This window comes from Panthera onca, chromosome C1 (assembly GCF_046562875.1).
Source record: "Panthera onca isolate mPanOnc1 chromosome C1, mPanOnc1 haplotype 2, whole genome shotgun sequence".
NCBI lineage: Eukaryota > Metazoa > Chordata > Mammalia > Carnivora > Felidae > Panthera > Panthera onca.
The window spans coordinates 143553086-143573234 of record NC_138346.1 but is presented as its reverse complement, the minus strand read 5'-3'; the positions used below and the strand labels follow the sequence as shown (position 1 = coordinate 143573234).

Below are 20149 nucleotides of genomic sequence, written 5' to 3'. Positions count from 1 at the left end.
GAGGTTGGAGTAGATGGCTTTGTGCTTCACAGCACTTCACAGCCCTCTTTATTTTAAGCACTTAATCACATTTTGTTTTGTATTAGGTTAGTCATATATGTCTGTGGTTATGTAAGCTCCTTGAAATTAGATCATCTCACGGATGTGAACATGCTCAGTGGTATTTTGTATAGTATTTTGCACATAGAAAATGCTTGTGATGTACCCCTTCCATTTTTTTTTTTTTTAGCAGATTGCATTGGAATTTCTCTATATTAATTAAAGTATAAGGAGAGGATTATAATTTAAAATATTGAGATTAGTTTTTTTTAGTAAAACTTCTGAAAAATAATCTTTAAAATTTTTACTTATGAAATTCAGTCCTTATTAGTGACTTTATTGCACATTCTTTCTTTTTAGATAACCAATAAAATTTTTGAAGTATTGTTATGTTGCTACTCATTGTAGAGTCCTTTGGTATTATACACTTTAGAGTGGGAAATGCAGCCTTTGAAATATGGTTTTATATACAGTGGCATCATATGTGGTTCAAACAATTGGCAGTGGAACATAGTTCTTGCTTCATGACCTCATGGTTAAAATTCAACTTAGTGTCATAAAAATCTTTGATTTCCCAAGACTTACCCTGTTATAGTTGTCAGAGTCTATATATGTTTGTGTGTGTGCATGTGTGTGTGAGGAAAAAAAGAGGAAAGACCTTTCTTTTTTCACACTTCAACTGTTTATTCCATTGTTTTTTTTTTTTTTTTTCAAAGAGGCATGACCTTTGAATTTTCAGTTTACCATCAATAACTGGGGGATGCTAAGATAACTTGTCAGTAAGGTAAACACATAGAATAGCACAGAAGAAAACACTGTATTTCCTCTGCAGCTTTTCCAGGTAGTGGTTATTTTCTCTCTCATATTTCTTATACTAGTAGGGCTGGAAGTGGGTGGGATAGGTGTTTTGTTGTATTACCCATATTTAACTATATTTTCTGTATTATTGATGTTCTGACATCTGTGGCCTCACTGGGGAGAGATTGCTCCTCCCAGGGTTAGGTAATTCCTGTGAGCACACCAAGTAATCCTGAATCCATTTCAACACCTACCTCCTTTATCTGATTCTTATATTCCAAAAGGCAATATTCCTCTGCCCTAATCTTCCCAGGGCAAAGTATCAGAAAACGAAAGGTCACCCTTATAGCCCAGAGCCCCCCATCCTCCCTACCCCCAATTCCGATTATTCAAACTATCTAATATTAAGCTCCTTCAGCTGCTTATCTTATGTCACCCATGCCTTCCCTCAGAAAACAAAAGAAAAGGGTTCTGCCTATGCCTTTACATCTCCCTCCTTCAGCCTCCAGACCAACCCTATTGCTTCTCCATGTGGCCATTCCTGGTTGGGGTGTGTCTCTCTCTGCTTGGGGATTATAAATTACAAACTATTTTTCAATGGCATGCATTTCCTAATCATCTGGCCTCAGCATACCTGAATAAAGCCAATTCCCAGGTGCATTTTAAAGCACTTGAATACTTAATTGCTACCTTTATATCTTTCTCTCTCCCATCTTCCTAAACTGCTTTTCTTTGAATCTCATCTTGGCAGTCTATATCACTAGTCGGTCATCTATAGTCACCCCCCCAAGTCAGTCTTCCTCATTTCTTCTTTTTTCTTACTTAAAAAAAATATGTTAATAATTTTTAATTCTAGTATATTTAACATACAGTAGTATATAAGTTTCAGGTGTACAATACAGTGATTCAGCAATTCTATACAATACTCAGTGTTCATCATGATAGGTGTACTCTTAATCCCCTTCACATATTTCACCCATTCCCTCACCCACCTCCCCTCTGCTAACCATCTGTTTGTTCTCTATAGTTGAATCTGCTTTTTGGTTTGTCTCTTTTTTGTTTTGTTTCTTAATTTCCACATATGAGTGAAATCATGATATTTGTCTTTCTCTGGCAGACTTACTTCCCTTAGCATTCTATCTTCTAGATCCATCCATGTCATTGCAGCTGGCAAGATTTCATTCTTTTTTTATGGCTGAGTAATATTTCATTATATATATATATACCACATCTTCTTTATCCATTCATTTATTGATGGACACTTGGGTTGCTTCCATAATTTGGCTCTTGTAAATAATGCTACAGTTAACATATGAGTGCATATAATCTTTTCCAATTAGTGTTTTTGTATTCTTTGGGTAAATACCCAGTAGTGGAATTACTGGATCATTTAATAATTCTATTTTTAATTTTTTGAGGAAGCTTGATACTATTTTCCACAGTGGCTGTACCAGTTTGTGTTCCTACCACCAATGCATGAGGGTTCCTTTTTCTCTATATCCTCGCCAACACTTGTTTCTTGTGTTTTTGATTATAGCCATTCTGACAGTTGTGAGGTGATAGCTAATTAATGGTTTTGATTTGCATTTCCCTGATGATGAGTGCAATTGACTATCTTTTCATATGTTGGTCATCTGTCGGTCTTCTTTGGAAAAATGTCTACTCAGTTCCTCTGCCCATTTTTTGGTTTTAATTTTTTTTTACGTTTATTTATTTTTGAGAGAGAGGGAGGGACAGAGCGTGAGCAGGGGAGGGGCAGAGAGACAGGGAGACATAGAATCTGAAGCAGGCTCCAGGCTCCGAGCTGTCAGCACAGAGTCCGACGTGGGACTCGAACTCACGAACTGCAAGGTCATGACCTGAGCTGAAGTTAGACGGTCAGCTGACTGAGCCACCCAGGCGCCCCTCCTCTGCCCATTTTTTAATGGGATTATTTGTTTTTTTGGTGTTGAGTTTGTGTATACACACACATATACATACATATACATAGTTATACATATATACATATGTATATATGCACTTTTTTTTTTGAGAGAGAGCGCACAAATAGGGGAGGGGGCAGAGGGAGAGAAACAATTCTTAGCAGGCTCCACACTTGGTGCAGACCCTCATGCAGGGCTTGATCCCGTGACCCTGGGATCACAACCTGAGCTGAAATCAAGAATTGGACATTCAGTTGAGCCACCCACGTGCCCCAATGAGCATGGAATATATTTCCATTTCATTGTGTTATCTTTAGTTTCTTTCATCGATGTTTTATAGTTTTTAGTGTACAGGTCTTTCACCACCTTGGATAAGTTTATTCCTAGGTATTTTATTATTTTGGGTACAATTGTAAATTGGATTGTTTTCTTAATTTCTCTTTCTGCTGCTTCATTATTAGTGTATAGAAATGCAACAGATTTCTGTACACTGATTTTGTATCCTGCTACTTTACTGAATTCATTTATTAGTTAGTAGTTTTTTGGTGGAGCCTTTCGGGTTTTCTATATAGAGTATCATGTCATCTGCAAATATTGAAAGTTTGACTTCTTCCTTGCCAATTTGGATGCCTTTTCTTTTTGTTGTCTGATAGCTGAGGCTAGGACTTCCAGAACTATGTTAAGTAGCAGTGGTGAGAATGTATATCCCTGTCTTGTTCCTGACCATAGAGGAAAAGCTCTCAGTTTTTTCCCATTGAGGTTGATGTTAGTTGTGAATTTTTCATATATGGCCTTTATTATGTTGAGGTAATGTTCCCTCTGTTCCTACTTTGTTGAGGGTTTTTATAGTGAATGGATGTTGTATTTTTTTAAATGCTTTTTCTGCATCTATTCAAATGATCAAATGTTTTTTTATTTTTTCTCATGTTGATGTGATGTATCATGTTGATTGAGTTGCAAGAATAAATCCCTCTTGATCATGATGAATAATTTTTTAATGCATTGTTGAATTTGGTTTGCTAATATTTTGTTAAGGACTTTTGCGTCTATGTTAATCATATTGACCTATAGTTTTTCTTTTCTTGTGTCTTTATCTGGTTTTTGTATCAGGGTAATGTTAGCCTCATAGAATGAATTTGGAAGTTTTCCTTTCTCTTCTGTTTTTTGGATATGTTTGAGAAGAACAGGTATTAACTGTTCTTTAAATGTTTGGTAGAATTCCCCTGTAAAGCCATCTAATCCTGGACTTTTGTTTGTGGGGGTTTTTTTTGATTACTGGTTTAATTTCATAGCTGGTAATTGGTCTGTTCAAATTTTTGGAGTCACCTGATTCAGTTTTGGGTGGTTGTATGTTTCTAGGAATTTATCCATTTCTTCTAGACTGTTCAGTTTGTTGGCATATAATTTTTCATAATATTCTCTTAAAAGGTTGTATTTCTGTGGTGTTGGTTGTTATTACTCCTCTTTCATTTGTGATTTTGAGTTCTCTCTCTCTCTTTTTATGAATCTGGCTAGAGGTATCACTTTTGTTGATCTTTTCAGAGAACCAGCTCCAGGTTCCATTGATATATTCTATTGTTTGTTTTTGTTCCTATATCATTTTTTCTGCTCTGATCTTTACTATTTTCTTCTACTGTTTCTGAGTTCTGTTTCTTCTTTTTCTAGCTCCTTTTAGGTGGAAGGTTAGGTTGATTATTTGAGATTTCTTGCTTCTTGACTGTAGGCCTAAATTGCTATAAAGTTGCCTCTTAGGGCATTTTTGCTGCATCCCAAAGATTTTGGACCATCATGTTTTCATTTGACTTCATTTTATTTCCTCTTTGGTTTCCGGTTAACCCATTCAATTGTTTAGTAGTATGTTATTTAATCTCCGTATATTTGTGTTCTTTCCATATTTTTTCTTATGGTTGATGGTTAGTTTTATAGCATTGTGATTGGAAAAGATACTTGGTATGACTTTGATCTTTTTGAATTTGTTGAGGCTTATTTTGTGACCTAATATATGATCTGTTCTGGAGAATGTTCCATTAGCATTTGAAAAGAGTGTGTATTCTGCTGTTTTAGGATGCAATGTTCTGAATATATCTGTTAGATCCATCTGGTCTAATGTGTCATTCAAAGCTACTGTTCCTGTGTTGATTGTGTTTGGATGATCAGCCCATTGATGTAAGTGGGGAATTCAAGTCGCCTACTTTTATTACATTACCATGGATTATTACTTCCTTTATGTTTGTTATTAACTGTGTTATGTATTTGGGTGCATAAATATGTACAATTATTATATCTTGTTGGATTGTTCCCTTTGTGATTATATAGTGTTTTTCTTTGTCTCTTGTTACAGTCTTTGTTTTAATGTTTATTTTGTCCATGGTAAGTATTACACTCCTGGCATTCTTTTCACTTCCATTTGCATGATAAATGCTTTTCCATCCCTTCACTTTCAATCTGCATGTGTCTTTAGGTCTGAAATGAGCCTCTCGTAGACAGCACATAGATGGGTCCTGCTTTTTTAAAAACTTGTTTTTAATTTGAGAGAGAGAGAGAGAGAGCATGAGCAGGGGAGAGGGACAAAGGGGCAGAGAGAGAATCCCAAGCAGGTTCCATACTCATCATGGAGCCCAATGTGGAGCTCGATCCTATGACCCTGAGATCATGGCCTGAGCCAAAATCAAATCAGATACTTAACCACCTGGTCACCCAGGTGCCCTGGGTCTTGCTTTTTTTTTTATTATTATTATTTCCATCACCCTATGTCTTTTGATTGGAGTGTTTAGTCCATTTACATTCAAAGTAATTATTGATAAGGATGGACTTATTGCCATTTTGTTGCTTGTTATGGCTGTTTTTGTAGTTCTTTATGTTTCTTTCTTACTCTCTCATGGTTTGCTGGCTTTCTTTAGTGATATACTTGGATTCCTTTCTCTTTATTTTTTGCATATCTATTACTGGTTTTTGATTTATGTTTACCATGAGGTTTATATATGGCGTCTTACACATATAGCAGTGCACACCCGTTGCATCCTTTTCACACCCATGGCATCCCTCCCTCCCAAGGACAGTCCCAAGAACTGTTTGCCTCCTGACAGCATCTCCACCCTTCCTACCCTTTTGGATGTGGCCTCTTCTCTACATTTAGCTGTGGAGAGTCTGTCCTGCCAGTCTTGAGTTCGTTTCCTGGGTTATTTCCACTGATGTGGGTGTTATTTAGTTATATCATGGGAGAAGGTGAGTTTAGGATCCTCCTACTCCACCATCTTTCCCAGAAGTCAGTTCTCCTCATTTCTCAAAGAAATTCTTGTCAATTTCTCTGGTAATGTAATTCTTGGTTATTACAGTTGTCACACAGGTATTGTTTCCAGTATGTGCCTCTTGATTCTTTTAATTCTTGTCTTCCAATAATCCTGTTCTCTACATGACCTCACTACCATGTCAAATCCTAAGTCGTATTGTTACCAATAACTGCAGCCCTTCGTAATCTTGATTCCAAGCATCTCAACCTCTGACTTCTACCTATCTTTCTAGCTTACTCCTTTAAAACTCCCAACTCTAATGATTTATGGCTTCATCAGGGCCTGCAATGACTTTTACCACACTTTTATTGTCTCTTATCTTCTCATGTCCTCAGTTCTATCCTTACTTAGCTTAAATTTCTTTGTCATTATATCACTTCCTTTACATATAGCCTCTCTTCCCTTGTCCCCTCTGAATTTGTCTTATTTGCAAGTCAAAATCCCAAACCTTAAATCCAGCTCTTTGACTTTTCCACTCCTGCATCCACACACTTGAATGGCTGGAGAAAAACACATGCTAATTGGTCTCACTTTTTTTTTTTTATATATATGTAATTTATTGTCAAATTGGTTTCCATACAACAACGAGTACTCATCCCAACATGTGCCTTTCTCAATTCCCATCACCCAGTTTCCCCTCTCCCCCAACCCCCCCCCCCCATCAACCCTCAGTTTGTTCTCAGTATTTAAGTGTCTCTTATGGTTTGCCTCCTTCCCTCCCTGTAACTTTTCCCCCCTCCCCCTCCCCCCTGGTCTTTTGTTGAGTTTCTCAGGATCCACGTATGAGTGAAAACATATGGTATCTGTCTTTCTCTGCCTGATTTATTTCACTTAGCATAACACTCTCCAGTTCCATCCACGTTGCTACAAATGGCCAGATTTCATTCTTTCTCATTGCCAAGTAGTACTCCATTGTATATATAAACCACATCTTCTTTATCCATTCATCAGTTGATGGACATTTAGGCTCTTTCAATAATTTGGCTATTGTTGAAAGTGCTGCTGTAAACATTGGGTACAAGTGCCCCTATGCATCAGTACTCCTGTATCCCTTGGGTAAATTCCTAGCAGTGGTATTGCTGGGTCATAGGGTAGGTCTATTTTTAATTTTTTGAGGAACCTCCACACTGTTTTCCAGAGCGGCTGCACCAATTTGCATTCCCACCAACACTGCAAGAGGGTTCCCATTTCTCCGCATCCTCTCCAGCATCTATAGCCTCCTGATTTGTTCATTTTAGCCATTCTGACAAGCGTGAGGTAGTATCTCAGTGTGGTTTTGATTTGTATTTCCCTGATGAGTGACATTGAGCATCTTTTCATGTGCCTGTTGGCCATCTGGATGTCTTCTTTAGAAGAAAAGTGTCTGTTCATGTCTTCTGCCCATTTCTGCACTGGATTATTTGTTTTTCGGGTGTGGACTTTGGTGAGTTCTTTATAGATTTTGGATACTGGCCCTTTGTCCGATATGTCATTTGCAAATATCTTTTTCTATTCCATCGGTTGCCTTTTAGTTTTGTTTATTGTTTCCTTTGCAGTGCAGAAGCTTTTTATCTTCCTGAAGTCCCAATAGTTCATTTTTGCTTTTAATTCCCTTGCCTTTGGAGATGTGTCGAGTAAGAAATTGCTGCAGCTGAGGTCAGAGAGATTTTTTCCTGCTTTCTCCTCTAGGGTTTTGATGGTTTCCTGTCTCACATTCACGTCCTTCATCCATTTTGAGTTTATTTTTGTGAATGGTGCAAGAAAGTGTTCTAGTTTCATTCTTCTGTATGTTGCTGTCCAGTTCTCCCAGCACCATTTGTTAAAGAGACTGTCTTTTTTCCATTAGGTATTCTTTCCTGCTTTGTCAAAGATTAGTTGGCCATATATTTGTGGGTCCAATTCTGGAGTCTCTATTGTATTCCATTGGTCTATGTGTCTGTTTTTGTGCCAATACCATGCTGTCTTGATGATTACAGCTTTGTAGTAGAGGCTAAAGTCTGGGATTGTGATGCCTCCCACTTTGGTTTTCTTCTTCAATATTACTTTGGCTATGGTCTCACTTTAAATCAATGCCTTAAGTAGGCACTTAGTGCTGTCAGTCAGTCATACTGCATGTAGTCATACTTTATTTCCCTAGTCCCATTTGCTCTCGTCCTTTCCTAGATTATTTCACACCGCCTTTTTTTTTTTTGACCTTCAGTTGCTCTTCCCCCATCTTCCTTCTCACTTGATGAGCTTTCTTTCTATTTCACTAAGAAAATCAAAGCAGTTAGAAGAGAACTTTCACGAACTGTTCCCACATCTATTCATTTAGTTGCATTTGTACCATATATTTTGTCTTCTCTCCTGTTACTATTGAAGAACTTTCAGTGCTTCTATAACCATTCCTTCCACTTGTCTACCAGATCTCACCGTATTTCTTTCCACCTATTGAGGGACATTTCTCCAGCAATTTCACTTTCCCAAAAAGAGTTCCTTTTCTCTTGCATCTTCTCATTGGTATATAAACATGATATTTTATCCCCACCTTAAAAATAACAGAAGCCTTTCTTGACCTCATTTCCTTTCCAACTAATACTTTACCAGTGAGTACTCTAATGCTCTTTTCCCTTTTATATTAAAGCTCAAGAGTTACTTACTACACTGCTCCAATTCCTCTCCTATTCTCAGTCTTTTAAAAAATTGAACTATAATTCACACACCTTAAAATTCACTCTTTTAAACTGTGTAAATTCAGTGGTTTTAGTATATTTACAGTGTTTTGCCACTATCACGTCTCCAATTCCAGAATATTTTCACCATCCTAAAAGGAAATTCCATGCCCCCGGCAATCACACCTCACTCTCTTTTCTCCCAGTTCCTGGCAACCAATAATCTACTTTCTCCCTTTATGGTTTTGCCTATTCTGGGCATTTCATATAAATGGAATCATATAGTACACATCCCTTTATGTCTGGCTTTTTAAACTTGGTGTGATGTTTTCAAGGTTCATTGATGTGGTGTTTATCAGTACTTCATTGGTTTTCGTGGCTCAATATTTCATTGTATGATGGATAAAGGATCATCCAGCTCATCCTCAGGTTTGATGATTTGCTAGGAGGGCTCCTAGGACTCAGCACATAGTCATATTCTAGGCTATGATTTATTACAAAAGAAATAAAGAGAAAAGGCACATGATGTGAAGTCCATGGGAAACGAGGTACAAGCTTCCAAGAGTCTTCTTCCAGTGGAGTCACACAGTACATGCTTAATTCCCCTAGCAATGAGTTGTGACAGCACTTCCGAAATGTTGCCAACCAGGGGAGCTCATTAGAAGCTCAGTGCCCATGGTTTTTACTAAGCATTTGTCATGTAGGCACCCTGTGTCTATTTCGCATCCATATTCCAGACTCCTGGAAGGCAAGCGGGTGTTTAACATAACCCATATTGCTCGTGTAAATAGTTTAAACATAACAAGCCACCCTTATCATTTATAGAATTCCAGGAAAACTCCTAAAATCATGTTCTCAGATACAAGCCAAGGGCTAACCTTATAATTAAATCTTTTAAAAGATAGTAGTCAGGGCTGCTATGTTAAATCTCTTCTATGCATATGGATATACCATATTTTGTTTATCCATTCATGAGTTGATAGACATTTGAGTTGTTTTGACTTTTTGGCTGTTATGAATAATTCCACTCTGAACATTGATGTGCACATTTTTGTGTGAACATGTTTTCATTTCTCTCATGTTATATACCTAGGAGGGAAATTGCTGGATCATATGGTAAACTTTTGAGGAAATGCCAGACTCTTTTCCAAAGAGGCTACACCATTTTACATTCCTACCAGCATGTATGAGGATTCCAATTTCTCTACATTCTTGACCACACTTGTTGTTATCTGTCATTTTGATTATAGCCACCTTAGTAGGTGTGAAAGGTATCTCATTGTGGTTTTGATTTGCATTTCTCTGATGGCTAATGATGTTGAATATCTTTTTTGTGTGCATATTGGCTATTATATATTTTCTTTGGTAAACTCTATTCACATTCTTTTTGTTATACATAATTTTTTAAAGTTTATTTATTTTGAAAGAGACAGAGAGGATGTGTACAAGCTGGGGAGGGACAGAGAGAGAGAATCCCAAGCAGAGCCCGATGTGGGGCTTGAACTCATGAACAGCGAGATCATGACCCGATCTGAAATCAAGAGTCAGATTCTTAAACAACTCAGTCACCCAGGCGTCCTGATCTCTATTCATATTCTTTGCCCATTTGTAAGTTGAATCATTTATCTTTATATTATTGAACATGATTTATATTTTTTAATTCTTTATATATTCTGTATTAATTTTTTGTTTTTATTTTTTTTAATGTTTATTTATTTTGAGAGAGAGAGAGAGAGAGAGAGCGAGCACACAAGCCGGGGAGGGGCAGAGAGAGAGGGAGAGAGGGAATTCCAAGCAGGCTCTGTGCTGTTAACATGAGGTTCCATCCCATAAACTGTGAGATCACGACCTGAGCCAAAATCAGGAGTTGGCCGCTTAACTCACTGAGCTACCTAGGTGCCCTGTTTTTATTTGTTATATAGTCTCTATGTAAGAATTTTATTCTATATAAAAGAATTTTTAAAATTCTTTATATATTCTAGTTACAAGTTTCTTATCAGGTATGTGATTTGCAAGCATTTTCTCCCATTCTGTGAGTTGTCTTTTAACTTTGTTCATAGTGTCCTTGAAAGTACAAAAGTTTATAATTTCTGTGATTTTCATTTTGTCTTTTTTTTGTTACTTGTGTTTTTGGGGTTATATGTAAGAAACCATTCCCTAATCCAAGGTTATGAAGATTTACACCTTTGTATACTTTTTAAATTCTTACATTTAGATCTTTAACCTATTCTGAATTAATTTTTGTATGTACTGTGAAGCTCATATCCAGCTTTTTTGCATTTGGATATCCAGTTGTCTCAGCACCGACTTTTGAAGAGCCTAGTCTTTTCCTGTTGGATTTTCTGGACACCCGTAAAGGAAGAACATGTTATTGTGTGTCTCCTTTACTTTTAGTACTCTACTCAGAGAATATGTCACTTCTGACCTTTCTGGTCACCAAATGGGTGGGAGTTTTCCCCCATACCAAACAATTCTGAGATTCTCCAGACACCAGCTGGGTGTCCTACAGATTTAACTCAATTCTCACACTACTTGGAGATATTATTTGATCCCACAGATTAAAGGTTCAGTTCCATAAGACTGTCCCCAACCTTTTCAGATGCCAGTTGCAAGTCCAAGTTGTTCCTTCTCTGTGCTTCTGACCAACCAGATGTGAATTGGAGGTTCCCATAAACCCTTTCTCAGGTTCAATTAATTTGCTAGAATAACTCATAGAATGCAGGAAAAGATTATACTTGCTAGATTGCCAATTATCTAAAAAATGATATAACTCAAGAACAGCCAGATGGAAGAGATTCAAAGGGCTAGGATGTGGGAAGGGGTGTGGAGCTCCCATGCCCTCTGTGGGTACACCACTCTCCCAGCACCTCCATGTGTTCAACAACCAAGAGGTTCTCCAAATCCCATCCTTTAGATATGGAGGATTTATTGCATAGACATGATGGATTAAGTCATTGGCCATTGATGATTCTCTCTTGCCAACCAGCGCCCATCCGTGGTGACTTTCTAGATGTCACCTAGCTCATTAATGTAAACTCTGCTGTGGTTCAAAGGGCCTGTTATGAATAAGAAAAGCCATCCATTTCACTTTTATTCCTTTTATTTCAGAAGCTAAGAACAAAGCTAAATATTATAACAAAAGATGTCTCTATGGCTCTTGCATAGGAAATTATAAGGGTTTTAGGAAATATGTTCCCAGAACAGTAGGCAAAGACCAAATATATATTTCATATTATAAATCACAAAATCACAACACTGTTGTCAAAATTTGTTGCATATATATGTAGTTCTGAATAGTCAGTTCTGTTCCACTGATTTATATGTTTATTCTCATGTCATTACCACATAGTATGGATGATTGTAGCTTTGTAGGAAGCTTAGAAATTTGGGAACTTATGAATTGTCCAACTTTGTTCTTTGTCAAGATTGTTTTGACTATTCTGGGTCCCTTGCATTTATGTTTGAATTTTAGGATTGATTTTTTGATTTCTGCAGAAAAGTAGTTGAATTTTGATAGATAATACATTATATCTGTAGATCAATTGAGAGAGTACTGCCATCTTTTTTTAAATGTTTATTTTTAAGAGAGAGAAAGAGCTAGTTGGGAGAGGGGTTGGGGGGGTGCACAGAAGATCTGAAGTGGGCTCTGCACTGACCGCAGAGAGCGAGATGCAGGGCTTGAACCCACAAGCCGTGAGAGATCGTGACCTGAGCCGAAGTGGGTTGCTTAACCTAACTGAACCACCCAGGTGCCCCAGAGAGTACTGCCATTCTAACAATATTAAATCATCTGGAATGTATTTCCATTTATAAAATTGCTTTCAGCATCATTTTATAGTTTTCAGCATACAAGTCTTATGCTTTTTGGTGAAATATGTCCTTAAGTGTTTTATCTTTTTGATGCTATTATAAATGGTATTATTTTCTAATTTTGTTTTGGATTGTTCATTGTTAGTATCTAAAAATATGGTTGATTATTGCATATTGATTTTGTATCCTGCAACCTTGTAGAACGTGGTTAACAAATAGTTTTTGTAGTGGATTTCCAAGGATTTCTGTATATAAGTTTGCCATTTGTAAATAGAGATAGCTTTACTTGTTCCTTCAATCCAGATGCCTCTTCTTTTTCTTGCCTAATCCCCTGGCTAGAACCTCCAGTTAAATGTTGAATAAAAGTAATAAGAACAGGCAGGCATCCTTTCTGATTTAGAAGGAAAGCTTTCAGTCTTGTACTATTAAATACAGTGTTAGCTGTGGGTTTTTCATAGATGTTCTTTATCAGGTTGGGGACTTTCCTTCTATTCCTAGTTTTTTTGAGTGTATTATTTTGACAGGGTATTGGATTTTGTCAAATGCTTTTTCTGCATCTATTGAGGTGATCATATGGTGTTTGTCCCGTTGATATGGTGTCTTAGTCCTGCTAAGAGGACTAAATTTAAAAGGTTTTGTGAGGTCTTTGGGCTGCTGTAACAAAATACTACAGACTGAGTGGCATATAAACAAAAAAAATTTATTTCTCTTAGTTCTAGAGGCTGGAAGCTCAAGGTCAGAGTGCCAGTATGGTAGGATTCTGGTGAAAACCCTATTCTGGGTTGCAGATGCTGACTTCTCACTGTGCTCATGGTGGAAGGAGGAGAGGGATCTTTTTGGAGCTTCTTATATAAGGGTACTAATCCTATTCATGAGGGCTCCACCTAATTACCTCTTAGAGAATTTTGAGGGTATACAAATATTCAGACTATAGCATATGATGTATAATATTGATTTTTATTTGCTTAGCTACCCTTGAATTCCTGAAATAAACCCCATTTGTTTGTAATGTATAATACTTTTTATATGTTGCTAGATTCAGTTTGCTATTACTTTGCTAAGGAATTTTTTCATCTATATTAATAAGGAATATTAGTCTGTGGTTTTCTTATGATGTCTTTGTCTGCTTTTGTATCAGGTAATAATGGCCTCAGAATGAGTTAGAGTGTGTTCTGAGTTATGTTTTTTGGAAAAGTTTGTGAAGGATTGGTGTTAATTCTTTAAGCATTTGGTTAAGTTCACCTGTGGAGCCATCTAGTTCTGGATTTCTCTTTGTGGGAAGTTTTTGATTACTAACTCAGTCTCTCTAGTTGGTATAAGACCTATACCTGAACAGACCGTTCAGTTATTCTATTTCTTCTTAAGTCAGGTTTGGTAGTGTGTGCCTTTCTAGGAATTGTCCATTTCATCTGGGTCGTCTAGTTTGATGGTATTATATATTCTGAACATTAAAATATTTTATAGACTACTTTTAAAACTTTCTGCTCTTTGAGATTGATCTTTTTTCCAGTTAGCCCAGATAAAAATAGTTATAAAATTATGTCGTTGTTTTATATGAAGGCAGTGCTTGGTAAACTAGCTTTTAAGAATCACTAACATTTTTAGTAATACTTTACATATTCTTTTAGGGTTGTATATTCATCAGACAGAAACATAAGAAACTATGAAGAAGAAATTGTTAGGAAAAAGATAGTGGTGAGGGGAGTGCCACAAAAGAAATGTGACTTCAGCTTTGGAATCTGCACTGACAACGATGGAAGATCATCTGTAGAGTCATCTGATTGTTCTCTTCAGAAGCATGAAGTTCCAGAGGATGTCGATGTTGGAGTACATAATTTAATTTCTACTGGTGAGCTATTTTTTGGTGGATTTTTATAAAAATTGTATAGCTGTGAAAGTAATTATATTCTGATACAGTTGGAGAAAACATATTTCAAAAATCAATTCTACTGATCTCTTTTTTATAGGAGATGAAATAAAGGTAGAATGAAAGTAGATGTAATAAAAGTAACTGAAAGTAAATTTTTTATGGGTAAGTGAAACTCCTAGTTTTCCCAAACAATTGGAGATGGTATTAATCTGAATAAATACACATATAATTCACAATTCTCCTCTTAAACCTCCACGTCACCATCCTTATTCTTATCTATACCAATGAAAGCTTTAGCAGACTATAGAGTCAGTTCTGTTATAACACAATACAGGCACTACTTAAAAACAATATGCAGCATAAAAATCACCATTATATTTTATCATGACAAAAAAATTACTGAAAATTTTGTTGTGCTATGTTTTAAAAAGATAGGAATCTAATAAAAATGATACAGTTTTACACATGTTAAGAAATACATAAATAGTATAGTAAATATGGTGTTTGTCCTTGAAAAATAACTTTAGTTTGTGGAGGTGAGTGTCAGAAGGGTTATAGTTTGTGAACTATTGTGAATTGGCAGAAGGAGGATGTTAAGGGCACAGGAATAGGTACAGATAGATAAAAGTATAAATGATACTGATATAGTAATAGATATTCTAACAGGAACCTTGAAATCTCTGGATCACAAAATTGACTGTTTATTACTTACATAGTGTCTTAGTGCCAGTTCCCAACCCCCAGTCCCCACAAGGTTATGTGACCTGATGTTACCTTGCACATGCAGTGGCATTGCACCACAAGAGAGGAACACCAAAATTAGGAGACTTTCATAGGTTTCTGGCAGATCTGCCCATCCTCCTCTGCATATAGAGTTAGAGATGAAGACGGAGAGATAGAAAGGAGTGATATCTGAGTTGAATCTCAGTGGAAAAAAACAGGAGTTAGCCAGGCTAAAGAGTTTAGGGGAGAAGTACTACAGGCAAAGGAAAAAACATGACCTGCCTATTAGAGGCAGAACGACCCCAGGCACAGAGCAAATTTTGAAGACTGGTAATAGTTTGTTGTAGGACCGGGATGGAAGAGGGGACAAGAATGGTCACAGTAAGAGATGAACCTGGAGATACAAGCAGAAGCCAGATCACTGAAAACCTTATATAAAGGATGACCTTATTTCTTATTGTCCAAATTTGGATACTTTTGAAAGAGTGCAAAGTTATTATTGCAGTTTATAATTACTCTGGGGCAACAGGCATTAACTGGGATTGTCCCAGGCAAACCAAGACTAGTAGTCACTTTCCTTATAAACCATTTTTTTAATGTTTATTTATTTTTGAGAGAAAGAGAGACAGACAGAGTGTGAGCAGGAGAGGTGCAGAGAGAGAGAGGGAGACACAGAATCCCAAGCAGGCTGCAGGATCTGAGCTGTCAGCACAGAGTCTGATATAGGGCTCGAACTCACAGACTGTGAGATCATGACCTGAGCTGAAGTCAGACGCTTAACTGACTGAGCCACCCAGGCGCCCCTCCTTATAAGCCATTTTAGAGAGTTTGGGTGGTACTATTTGGCAGGCTTATGGAGTATAAGCAGAGGAAGATTAGGATAGAGTGGAACGATGACTTCAGCTTGAGGAACATTGAGTTTTGGGTTTCAGTGATTGTGGTTTTTTTTTCTTGGCACCACTTCTGACACCAAAATGTGGGTGTTTTTTTCTCCACACCAACCAATTATCCAGTATCAACTGGGTATCCAACAATTCAATTGTGACACTAAGGGTTATACTGTTATGCAGATAAGAGTCAGGTGCACAGTATGCACCCCGTCAGCCTGCATTGGGCAGCTGTTGCCCTCCAGGATGAGAGAGCTCGGACTAGTCCCCAACCACCTGCATAGTGAGGAGCCAGATGTTGTGGGGCCTGGTAAGCCATTGTAAGACTTTGGCTTTTACTGGGGAAAAAAAAAAAAAAAAAAAAAAAAGGACAGAGCCATAAGGTTTTGAACTGGGATGGATCAGGATTTGAATTGCATTTTAAAACATGCCTCTAAATGCTTTGTCAAAAATAGACTGTGGGAGTCAAGAGTGGGAGATGTGTTGGGAAGTTATTGCAGAAATCTAGGTGCGAGGTGATGGTGGCTTGGACTGCAGTGGTAGCTATGGAGATACTGAGTTGTGGTTGGATTCTGGCTGTCTTTTGGTATAGGACCAATAATGACGTTCTGGCTTATAAGTATATAAATTTATAAATTTGTAATTTGGTTAGTGGGAATCTGTCCGCAATGACAGATTCTCAGCAGATGTACTGAATAAAGTTTCTGGATTGATATAGCTATGATATATAGTGTAGTAATTTCTTAAAATGTAAACATGTTTTACATTTCACTCCTCACTTTCTGAATGATGAATCTTTTGAAGTAGAGATACTTTTTAAAATACTTATTTTCTTAAGTGCTGAACAAATCCCATTGCTTCCAGTTGAGAATCTGTTGGTTTAAATGTCATTCTCACCAAAAATTCATGAACAAGAGTAGGAAGGAATTAGGTAGTGAAAAAGGATATCAAAATTGGAAAATTTTCTAGCATCTTAAGAGTTCATAAAGTGGCTTCAATTTTGGTGTATAGTTTTGTATAATATTATGTACATTTAAATATGTACCTACATTAAAAGATATGTTTGTATTTAAATATAAGTTGAAGTTTATATTTCAAAATAAGATATAGATGATTTTTAAATTGTTTTATTTTGAATTTACCAGTTCAGTATTTCAGTTACTGTTGTTCTCTCTTAGTAGCTAATCAAGATAATTATGGGGAGAAACATTAGGTTAATATTAAAACACAAAATTTTTGTATATTTATAATAAACTATTTTTTAGTTTTGTTTTTCTCTTTTAAAGATAATTATGACTTGGATCCTGCATCTGAATTAGGAGAAGATTTATTGAAACTATACGTGAAACATTGTTGCCCAGATATTGATATTTATGTTGATGGAAAAAATTTTAAAGCTCACAGGTAAATAGGCATGTGATTGATTTGGTGTGTTGGTTGTGAAAGTAAAGATTAAAAGGGTGGCTGTCTCTAGCACAGTGGTTTTCAAGCTCTTATTCACAAAAGTAAAAGGGGTTTCATGGTGATGCCGCAGGGGGCCTTTGACAGGGGAGGAAGTTGGACATCAGGCAGGGTATTCTGCCTGAGGCTCACACAGGCATGCATCGCCCCACCCAGATATGTGTGCGTGCTTCAGCCAGAACAGATGTCTGCTTTGCGTTGGACATGAACCTAAGATTTCATTAGGAAAAAATACTCTGTTGCCTAAAATAGGTTTGAAAGCCACTGTCACAGAAAATGTAATTAAATGCAGTTTTTAATTTCACAGGCATTATAGTATTGAGAATGATTACTTCTACATGAATGACATGTATTTTCTCTGGATGCATTTTGGCTCGAAGTCTTTGATTTAGAATAGATATTCTTATGAATAGTGTTGATTAGGAGGTTTAATATTTCAATGTACTTTTTAAAAACCATTATTGTGCTTTACAATTGGGTTGCTTAGACATTCTAGGCTTTTGGATTTCAAATTAAAGCCTACTCTTTTTTGCAAGTAACTAAAATCTGCTGAAAAGAATAACAAATTTTAATAAGAAATACAGATTTTCTTTTGGAATTCAAGGGAAAGAAGTACAGATGGACCTCAAAGGGACTAGAAACAGAACCAGAAAACTGAGGAACCCGGTCTCTTTTTTCTCCCTCTCTTTGTGTTTCAAATAGAATGTTGATAAGTTATTCTGGTTCTCCTGAAGAGAAAGAACCAGACTATTAGTAGTGGCAAGAAGCAGTCTTCTAGGTTCAAGGGTTCACATTCTTGATGAAATTAGCAATGGGTTCAGATTATAAGAATCTGCCATGCTGCCAGTAGTGATGTTTGTGCTCTTAAAAATCATATTGGCTTTGCCAGTTAATTGACAGGAGTACATTGCTAAACTCTAGGATTACCAGTTTTTATCAGACTGTTTACCATTCAAAATTTGAACTTTTCTCTTGGGAACATGTATTTTGTAATTATAAGAACTACATATGCACATTTTTTCAAATTTTTATGAAATCTGCATTATACATAGTAAAATGCAGAGTATAATGCAGAATTATATATACTTTTAAATGTTTATTTTGAGAGAGAGAAAGCAAACGTGAGTGGGGGACAAATAGGGGGAAAGAGAGAGAGAGAGAGAGGGAAGGAATCCCAAGCAGGCTCCATGCTATCAGCATAGAGCCCAACACAAGGCTCGGACTCACAAACCGTAAGATCATGACCTGGCCCAAAACCAAGAGTCAGATGCTTCATCAACTGAGCCACCCAGGTGCCCCAATACAGATTTATTAATATTTTCCATATCATGTATATATATTTCCCAAATTGTGTGTGTGTGTGTGTGTACATGTGTGTGTTTGTGTCTTTCTTTTTGGTGAAGGGAAGCAATGCAATTTTATTTTAAAGATTAATTATATGTTTAGGTTTTTCTTTTTTTTTTTTAATTTTTTTTTAATGTTTATTTCTAGACAGAGAAAGACAGAGCATGCGTGGGGGAAGGGCAGAGAGAGAGAGAGGGAGACACAGAATCCGAAGCAGGCTCCAGGCTCCAAGCTGTCAGCACAGAGCCCGACGTGGGGCTCGAACTCACAAACCGTGAGATCATGACCTGAGCCGAAGTCAGTCGCTCAACCGACTGAGCCACCCAGGCGCCCCGATGTGTTCAGGTTTTTCTTGAAACCACATGGACATTCTACCAAAGTTTTATTTATAGAGCCCTAAGGTTATTGCTCTCATACAGGGAAAGCAAGACCTTGTGATCATTTGCAATATATCCTCAAACAGTGTTTATATTTGGTCTCTGTGTGCTGCTTGACAGTGAACTATGTTTTAGGAACTGGATCCAGGATATTAGGTTTGTATTCCAGGAGAGTTCTTGCTCACATTTCTTGTTTATTTTGTTCACCAAGCAATAAAAATATATACTCCCTAGAAAGGCAACTTCCTGAGCATATGTTCTAAGAAGATCTGGCTTTAGTTTTCCTACTTTGTTGTTAGCACACTTATGTGAGTTACAGTGGCAAATTCTCAATCTCAAGATTGCCATTCTAGTCCAAACTTGAACAACTCTCTGTTTAGTACATAATAATTTTATTATTCAGTTTAAGGAATATTATGTCAGTAGTTCAGAAGACACATATTCATATCATGTAGTCTAAAGCCCAACATCAGAACTTTCTGAATAACTTCTTGTTCTAGCTAATCAATGTCAGCATTTATCTTAGTGGTGTGACTAAAAATCCATTTGTGATATGGCCGTTTTAATTTTTAATTTATATGTACTGATATATTAAAATATCAGGCAAGTACTCACAAATACCAGGATTTATTATCAGAATTACATTCTCATTAGGTCTTTATAACAGTTTAGTTTGCTAGTTTAATATGTCCAAATTGATGTGGTAATGAGGTAGTTTCTTCTTTTCTTGAGTCCCTGTCTTTCCCTCATGGTCAAGGTCCTTCCTCAAAAACATCCCTGATATCTGGTTCTTCCAAGATTATCTCTCCAAGTTGCTAGTTGCTCTGTCCAGTCTTTATTTTGATCCCCAGCTTAGTGCCTGGAGCTCTTCATAGCAATGCTTCAAGACAGTCTTATGCCATTCACTTGCTTGGGGTGGCACAATTAAGCCAAAGAAGTCATTTTATTTTATTTTTTTATTATTTTTTTTTTTTTATTTATTTTTGGGACAGAGAGAG

General features: G+C 36.8%; 1 protein-coding gene across 5 annotated transcripts in view; it reads left to right on the top strand.

Moving 5' to 3' along the window:
- BTBD8 (BTB domain containing 8) overlaps positions 1-20149 on the top strand; it is a 123998-nt gene that overhangs the window by 16066 nt on the left and 87783 nt on the right. For 3 of the 5 annotated variants that reach the window (XM_078451671.2, XM_078451669.2, XM_081796416.1), the window contains exons 3-4: positions 14118-14338; positions 17235-17373. In XM_078451671.2, coding sequence (XP_078307797.1) covers positions 14118-14338; positions 17235-17373 — 360 coding nt within the window. Of the gene's footprint in view, positions 1-14117; positions 14339-17234; positions 17374-20149 lie in introns of those variants that run through there. The other 2 variants (XM_078451670.2, XM_060625400.3) reach the window with 2 other exon arrangements.